General features: G+C 46.6%; 1 protein-coding gene across 1 annotated transcript; it reads left to right on the top strand.

The window, feature by feature from the left end:
* The first annotated feature begins 505 nt into the window (after positions 1–505).
* LOC310755012 (uncharacterized protein) lies at positions 506–7,279 on the top strand. Its single transcript, XM_083631686.1, has 3 exons — positions 506–617; positions 2,637–2,809; positions 4,534–7,279. Exons 2-3 carry the CDS (start codon positions 2,677–2,679, stop codon positions 5,817–5,819), a joined length of 1,419 nt encoding a protein of 472 aa, XP_083487812.1. The 5' UTR covers positions 506–617; positions 2,637–2,676; the 3' UTR covers positions 5,820–7,279.
* Positions 7,280–8,128: the final 849 nt, after the last annotated feature.

The following is an 8,128-nucleotide window of genomic DNA, read 5'->3' as shown; positions in this document are numbered from 1 at the left end:
TTTGGTGTGGGGAAGAAAGGGGGGGGCGCTGTCTGCGGACAAAGGTCCAGGGGTCCTTCACCTTCGCCTTCCCTTTGGTGGGCATCGCACTTCAGTTTCCGCAAAGGGGCCTCTGGGGGTGCAGGGCAGGGGAGCATCTCTTGGCCCCCCAGGAAAAGAGAAACGGGGGGGGAGGGGGAGAGACTTCCAGGATGTACCCTGCCGGTGGGTCCCAGGGAAGGCGCTTTAACATTCACTTATTGAGTCATTTCAAAGTAGGGATCCAGATGCACACGGCAGAATGCAGAAACCCCCATCTCCGTTGTCGTCAGTCTGCATAAGATGGGGGGGGCCTTGATGCAGAGTCCTTGGCCCAGATGGAGGAGGGAGGGCAGCCCCTAGAGCGCAGAAGCAGGCAGGGAGAGGGAGGGAGGGGCGGTCTGGGTGCCCTCGGCTTGCCAAGGGTTAAAAGGAGCAGAGCTGGCTTCCTAGAGAGGACAGGAAGGGGAGGGCGGGGGAGGGCAAGGTCCTCCCGGGCAGAAGCCCCTCCCTGCCCAGTCCCTTCCTGCGAGCAACGAGGAGGCTGCTTTGTTCTCTCTGCTTTGCAAAAACTTCCTCGGTGCCCCTCCTGGAATCTGGTGAGTCTCTTCTCTCTTCCCCCTTGGGGGGCAGCGGGGAGAAGGGGGTCCCAGGGCAGCAAGGGGGGAGACAACCCCCCGCGTTCAGCTCATGCATGGGGGGGATAGACCCCCAAGTCAGGGAGCAGAGGGTCCTGCCCCCAATTCCTCTCTGCCGTGCCAGGGAGGGGCTGAGTGTCCAGCAGGTCTGCAACTCTGTTCTTCCTTTGGATCAAGATGCTGCCTTCCTTTGGGGGGGGGGGAGTCTTTGGGGCAACAAAAGGAGGGCATGCAAATAAGCCCCCTTCAGACTGAGGGGAAAGTCGCATTTCTTGACAAAAATAAGCCTCCATGGAATCCGAGGAAGGAGAAGCCTTGTGGAGTGGGGAGATACAGCCCCCGCCCCCAAGTGTGGAGACTGGAGGGGAGACCCTCTCCCACCATCTACCCAAATACAATTCCCAAAGATTCCTGGCAAGAAGGGGGGATTGGTGACCACTCTGGGAATTGCAGTCTTTGGGCAGCAGGGCTGAAGCTGTCTCCTTGCACCTCTCAGGGTCCTGAACCAATTCTGGCTCCCAGGATTCTTGGGAGGAGTCCCTAGGGCGGGTGAGATCTGGTTTCCAACCTTGTTAAACATCTGCCCCCTCCCAGCAGAGCAAGTGCACAGACTGGCACGTGCCACTCTTGGGAGCAGGAGCTGCATCCAGCCTTGCTCAGCTCAATATGTTTAGGAAGACCAAGTCCCTCCTGCCCTGGCAAGGCACTGGGGTGAAGCTGATCAGCATCCTGTGTGAGCAAGACACTGGGGTGAAGCTGCCACGTCATCAGCATCCTGTGTGAATAATAAATAATAATAATATTAACAGCAAGAATATTTACCTGCCACCCATCTGACTGGGTTTCCCCAGACACTCAGGGCGGCTTCCAGCACATAGAATATACAGGGCTGCCTTCAGGTGTCTTCTTAAGGTTACATAGTTACTTATCTCCTTGATATCTGATGGGAGCGTGTTCCACAGGGAGGGCGCCACTACCAAGAAGGCCCTCAGCCTGCTTCCCTGGAACATCTCTTCTTTCACTGAGGGAACCGCCAGAAGGCCCTTGGTGCTGGACCTCAGGGTCCAGGCTGAAGGATGGGGGTGGAGATGCTCCTTCGGGTATCCTGGGCCGAGGCCGTTTAGGGCTTTAAAGGTCAGCATCAACACTTTAAATTCTGCTTGGAAACATACTGGAAACCAATGTAGATCCTTTAGGAGCGGTCTTCCATGGTTCCAGCAGCCACTCCCAGTCACCAGTCTAGCCTCCGCATTCTGCAGAACACTAAGTGAATGACACAGAAGTTGCTGCAGACTAAAGTTAGAAAAGCTTTAATTGCTATAAATGGTATAAGGAAACATGATATGGAATTAAGGGAAAAGATGGTGTTGACCTGGAGTGGTTATAAAATTTCTGGTCTCTCCCCGAGTGCCACGGGCCCTGCTCCAAAGAGAGCTTCTCTAAAGAAAGCACAACCAAAAATCTCTCCATTTTGCGTGAATAAGGAAAATGAGGAGGTGGCTAAGAAACAGCAGGAGCCAGATCCTATTCCCAACCTTCTAGGGTCTCTCAGCAGCTCTAGTGATGAGCAGAAAGAGGTTTGGGGCCCAGCCAGCTCAACTGCTAAGGCATCTCTTGCACTGAGACGTGGGGGCACCTACATGTAATAGCTACTTGGCTATCTTCTGCCCATGCTCTGGGGTTGCAGTTTTCAGGCTTGGGGACAGGATGGTGCCTGGTTTTTGCACCAAGTTCTATCCATAAGCCCCTCTGAGTTCAATGGGGTCTACTCTCAGGTCACTAGTGTGCATACCATGCCAGCCTTATGAAGTTTGGTGAGGTGCCAACAGATTAAATGGGAATCACTGGAGATGTTTCAAATGGGGTTTCTGTTGGGAAGGGGCTGCCCCACTTGTGCTTCTCCAGGAGCAGGGGAATATCTAGGCCAGGAAAATCCCTGCAGGGCCTCTGAAGCTCCCTTTGTTTCTTCCTCTCTCCCAGGACCCTGCAGCTTGTGGTGGTTCTTGACTCCTCAGAAAAGATGAAAGAGTCTGAATCTGTAAACCTAGCGAGGATGGAAGGAGGAAGATGGACAGTTGACCTGGTCAGGTTGTCTCCTGCATCCCTCCTCACAGCCTATGAGCGTTCCCTCCCAGGGACCTCCGAGATATCTGGTGAGTCCCAGGGGAGGGGAGATGGGGAAATGGATGGATGGAGCCGTAGAGGCATCGGGCCTTGCTCAGCTTGGGGGTGGGATGAGGCGGGCAGGCGGATGGAGATTGAGAAGGTGAGCACCTTTTTGTGCTCCTCCACCTGCCTGCCTTCCTGCCTGCGCCTTTGACATCTGCAGGCAATTTGAGCTAGGAATACATCACAGCTCCACGGCCACCGCAATGTATTGGCAGCTCAAGATGTCTACAACCTGTACTGTGATTGAATGCCCTACCAGTGTCAGAGAACTCACTGATCCATCAGGCAGCACTAGAAGCCATGATTCTTTAAAGTAACCTGCTTTACAGATTGATCACAAATGGGGCCTCTGTGCATTACCCTTTTCTTTTCTTTTAGTTACAGATAGGTAGCCGTGTTGGTCTGCCATAGTCAAAACAAAAAAAATTTTTCCCTTCCAGTAGCACCTTAAAGACCAACTAAGTTAGTTCTTGGTATGAGCTTTCGTGTGCATGCACACACGAAAGCTCATACCAAGAACTAACTTAGTGGGTCTTTAAGGTGCTACTGGAAGGAAAAAAAATTTTTTCCTTTTCTTTTAAAAACAAGGATCATATAGGTCTCATAAATGATACAAATATGTAGATTTGATTTTCAAATCAAATTCTCATATGATTTCTCAAATGAATTCTCATGTGATTCTCAAAAATAATCTTCTCATATGATTCTCAAAAATAGCAGAATAAATTTACAGGAATATCTATAACATATGGTTTATTATTAGTGGTCAGTGTATGAGTTCTGAGTTCATGAAATGGTTTAAATTGGGGGGAGAGGAGAGATAGGGGAGAACAGAGTAAATTCAACATTTCCTAGCTGAATGCCTAGTCAGGAGCTCTTGTGACTGTTATGCTTAAGTGTGAGTCATAGTCATTTTCCCTCTACTGTTACCAATGAAACAATACAGAGTTGGTCTCCTCATGAACATGGGAGGGTGGTTCCAAGTGAAGAAAGTGATTTATAAATTTAAATTGAGACCAACCAGATTGAGGTAAATGCTGATGGGGAGTGTGCAAATGAAGACGTTGCTGTTTGTTGAGGCATGGAGATTGCTGGATCCTGACCAGAGAGCTCTGCATAAGGAAGTCAAGGAGGGGAATCGTGGAATCATGCACCCTCTCGGTGAAACTCCCTGTTGGATCATAAGATGAGTTTTGAAACTCCATACATACCTCTATGTGATGAACCTCCACTGTTTGAATGGAGACCAACAGCATCTAGGATTCTAACATCCTCACCGTCAGCCCTGTATGGAGGGATATCAACTCGTTTCTTTGTGAATATTCTTCATCTAGTTATGCCTTTTTAAACAATGACCAGGCTTGCCTGAACTGCCCAGGCCTTCTTAAATGTCAGCTTGAAAGTTTTTAGGGAAGTTGAAGTAACTTCTGTCAGGTTTGTTGTTTTTGCTTTTGCTTCGGTCTGCATTTTGTTGACCAAAGAGATGACTGACCTTTGAGATGGAGTAGACTCCATGACTGAGCCAAACAAATCAATCCCGGATAAAAGCCAAGCAATTCCAGCCAACAAAGGCAGTGAAAACTGTAGTAAGGCCTCACATCTAACTCTCTTCAGTTCTTCCTCTATCACAAGCATTCATTAACATTGTTCAATAATGTGGAGCTCCATTTCTTCCTGAGGCTCTAATTAGCTTCTCTCCTCATTGCAGATGGTGATGAATTTGAAGGGAAGAACAAGGAGAACCACAACAGAATCCACATAGCGGAGAGGTCCGATAAATATTCAAAGTGTGGAGAGAACATCCGTCAGAGCTCCCAGTCCTCCCATCAAACAAAGAGCTTAATTCAAAGGAAGAGCCTCACTTCCCATCAAAGAATTCATACCGGGGAGAAACCCTATCAGTGCTTGGAATGTGGGAAGAGCTTCAGTCATAAGCGGAGTCTCTCTCCCCATCAAAGAATTCATACCGGGGAGAAACCCTATCAGTGCTTGGAATGTGGGAAGAGCTTCACTCAGAGAAAACATCTCACTTCCCATCAAAGAATTCATACTGGGGAAAAACCCTATCAGTGCTTGGAATGTGGAAAGAGCTTCAGTCAAAGCTCACATCTCACTTCCCATCAAAGAATTCATACCGGGGGGAAACCCTATCAGTGCCTGGAATGTGGGAAGAGCTTCAGTCGAAAGGACATTCTCACTTCCCATCAAAGAATTCATACAGGGGAGAAACCCTTTCAGTGCATGGAATGTGGAAAATGCTTCCGTCTGAAGGAAAGTCTCACTTCCCATCAAAGAAGTCATACCGGGGAGAAACCCTATCAGTGCTTGGAATGTGGGAAGAGCTTCAGTCACAGACAACTTCTCAGTTCCCATCACAGAATTCATACAGGGGAGAAGCCATATCATTGCTTGGAGTGTGGGAAGAGCTTCAGTCAACGCACCCATTTCAATTCCCATCAAAGAATTCATACAGGGGAGAAACCTTTTCAGTGCTTGGAATGTGGAAAGAGCTTCATTCACAGCCACAGTCTCACTTCCCATAAAATAATCCATACGGGGCAGAAACCCTATCACTGCTTAGACTGTGGAAAATGCTTCGGTCTGAAGCAAAAACTCACTTCCCATCAAAGAATTCATACAGGGGAGAAACCCTATCAGTGCTTGGAATGTGGAAAGAGCTTCCGTTACAGGCAGAGTCTCACTTACCATCAAAAACTTCATACAGGGGAGAAACCCTATCAGTGCTTGGACTGTGGAATGAGCTTCAGTCACAGGAGGAGTCTCACTTCCCATCATAAAATTCATACAGGGGAGAAACCATATCAGTGCTTTGAATGTGGAAAGAGCTTCATTCACAGCCACAGTCTCACTTCCCATCATATAATTCATACAGGGGAGAAACCCTATCAGTGCTTGGAATGTGGGAAGAGCTTCAGTCACAGCCGCAATCTCGCTTCCCATCAAAGAATTCACACCAGAGAGAAATCTTCTTAGTGTTTGGAATGTGGGAAGGCCTTCAGTCAGAGTGCCACTCTCATGGCCCACCAAATAATTCATACAGGGTTGAAAGCATATCAGCGCATGGAATGTAGATAAAATTTCCCTCGTAAAAAAGTCAATTCAAGAACTCACAGCATGGTGAATAATAGAATGGTAGATTCGGAATCTAGTCCAACACCTGCCAACGCAGAAAAAAATCATTTCAAGCATCCATGACAGATGGCCATCCAACTTCTTCTTAAATACCTCCAATGAAGGAGAGTCCACCCCCTTCTGAGGGAGTTCCTTTTCACTGCTGGCTCTTACTATCAGAAAGTTCCTCCTGATCTTTAGGAGACATCTCCTTTTGTGTTGCTTGAATCACCTCTTCAGATTCCTTCATGACCTTGAGAAGGACTTCTGTATGTCTGAGAATGTCCAGGGGATTGGACCATGCTCTATATTCGGGGGGAAACCCATGGAGAGGAGTCTGATATAGGGCTTAAGTCATCTAGGCATTGGTCAGATTGTCATAATTACAGACATACTTACTGGTTTGGACAGAAGTGATTCTTATTCTGGGGAAGTGGTGACTGTGAGATTACAGGCGCTCTTGCCAATATTATCCAACCGTCCAGTAAAACTTTGACACAGCAGACCAATAGTTTACCCGCTGAGGTCGATGTATTGGGAGGTTAGGTTTAGGGCCGTGTGGTATTGCTTTATTGTATGTGGGGTCCCTATAAAGGGAACTTCTTTCTCTAGGTGGGAGGGAGACTGGTCAAGTTACCATCAGTTGAATGCAACATTTAAGTTAGATTTTAAAAAATGGATTTGCAGAACAAAACTCACAGTTTGAAAGGGATTTATTAGGGCCAGGGTGAAAATAGTATCTAAAATGTATAACATATTATTTGATTGGGACACAAAGAATGCAATGATGAAATAATCAGTGACAAGCTGGGCCAGAGATGTAGGACACAACATTGACTTTGCTTTATGGGAACAACTGTGGAAAGTAAATTTAAGGTTTACAGCTAGCTACATGCTAAGGGAAAACTTCATGAAGATGATGCAGAGGAGTCAATCAAGATCATCAAGGGTCTGAAACCAAGCCTTATGAGGAGGGCTTGAAGGAACGGGGGGGGGGGGGGGCGTATCTATTTCAAGTGAAGTTTGCCGAAATCTACACTTGCGACATGGGCTGTCATAAGTCCAGAGTTTCCTGGACATTTCAGCAATTTTCTCCCAGACGCTGCTTACAATTCTGGACATATGGCAACCATATCTGTATACAGTGGTTTTCAAACAGCTTAGTTCCTGAACAACTTTGAACTCGAATGCTGCAAACCTGGAAGTCAGTGTTTCAGTTTGCGAACTTTGCTTCGGAAGCCGAATGTGCTCCTGAGCTTCTGTTTTCACTGTTGCACTGCTAATTTGTGTCCCCCTGCATTGGAATCCAAGCCTTCTTCCTTTTGATTGGAAGGAATTGGAAGTGTTAGAAGTTTAAAAGTTACAGTTTCATCTTTCCCTCTCTGCATTTAAAATGGAGTCTTGATACATTCTCTTCTCCTTGTTTACTTCTTCACAGATTTGACATGGCATTTGGAATATAACTTGTATCCCTCTAGTGGGGAAACTTGGAAAACTTTGAAACTGTTACAAATAACTCTCAGATGAAAGTGGCAAATGGAAGTGTGAGAACTAACCTTGAACAATAAAATGCAGACCTCGGAAGCAATAACAAACCTACTGTATAAGATAAACTGCCAGCTGGAAGACCTTTCAAAGAAACTTGATTTTATAAATGGACGGGATAGTGGACAACAGGAAAAGAACTCTCTTGATCAGGCTGATTTACTGGAAGGAAAGGATGGAGGAGAGAGTGAAGCTATATTTGAGCCATCTAGGAATGCACAACTGCAAACTGTGGATTATAAATTAAAGACAGATGGTAAAGATATGGAAGATGGACAGGCGGAGACTACAGGACGTCAATCCGGTCTGATCAAGTGGAAGAATCCTGTCCTATATGGATGTAGGGACTGTGGAGATATGGACATGAACTTGAGTTTAAAAGAGATGGATGGACTTGGGGTCTGTGGGACTAGAGGTATTTCGCTATATCTCTTGAAAAGTAACATCAATTATTACCCCACTTGTGGAATTTTGGTTGATCTAAAGAAAGATTGCAATTTCAATGCTAGGATGAAATTCCTCAGAGATGAGTCAGACGAAATGAGAGAGTATAAAAGAGAAATGAAAATGTATAAACGAAATACGCAGAAGGGGCTGGGAGGAAATCTAAGAGCCTCTGATATTAG

Source organism: Podarcis filfolensis, assembly GCF_964270895.1.
Source record: "Podarcis filfolensis genome assembly, contig: HAP1_SCAFFOLD_81, whole genome shotgun sequence".
Classification (NCBI taxonomy): domain Eukaryota; kingdom Metazoa; phylum Chordata; class Lepidosauria; order Squamata; family Lacertidae; genus Podarcis; species Podarcis filfolensis.
This window is presented reverse-complemented; position numbering and strand designations above follow the sequence as displayed.

Excerpts from the sequence above, each read along its gene's own strand:
- LOC310755012 (XM_083631686.1), top strand. The coding sequence starts at position 2,677 with ATGAAAGAGTCTGAATCTGTAAACCTAGCGAGGATGGAAGGAGGAAGA. Across the intron at positions 2,810-4,533 it reads AGGGACCTCCGAGATATCTG|ATGGTGATGAATTTGAAGGG; the intron begins GTGAGTCCCAGG and ends TCCTCATTGCAG.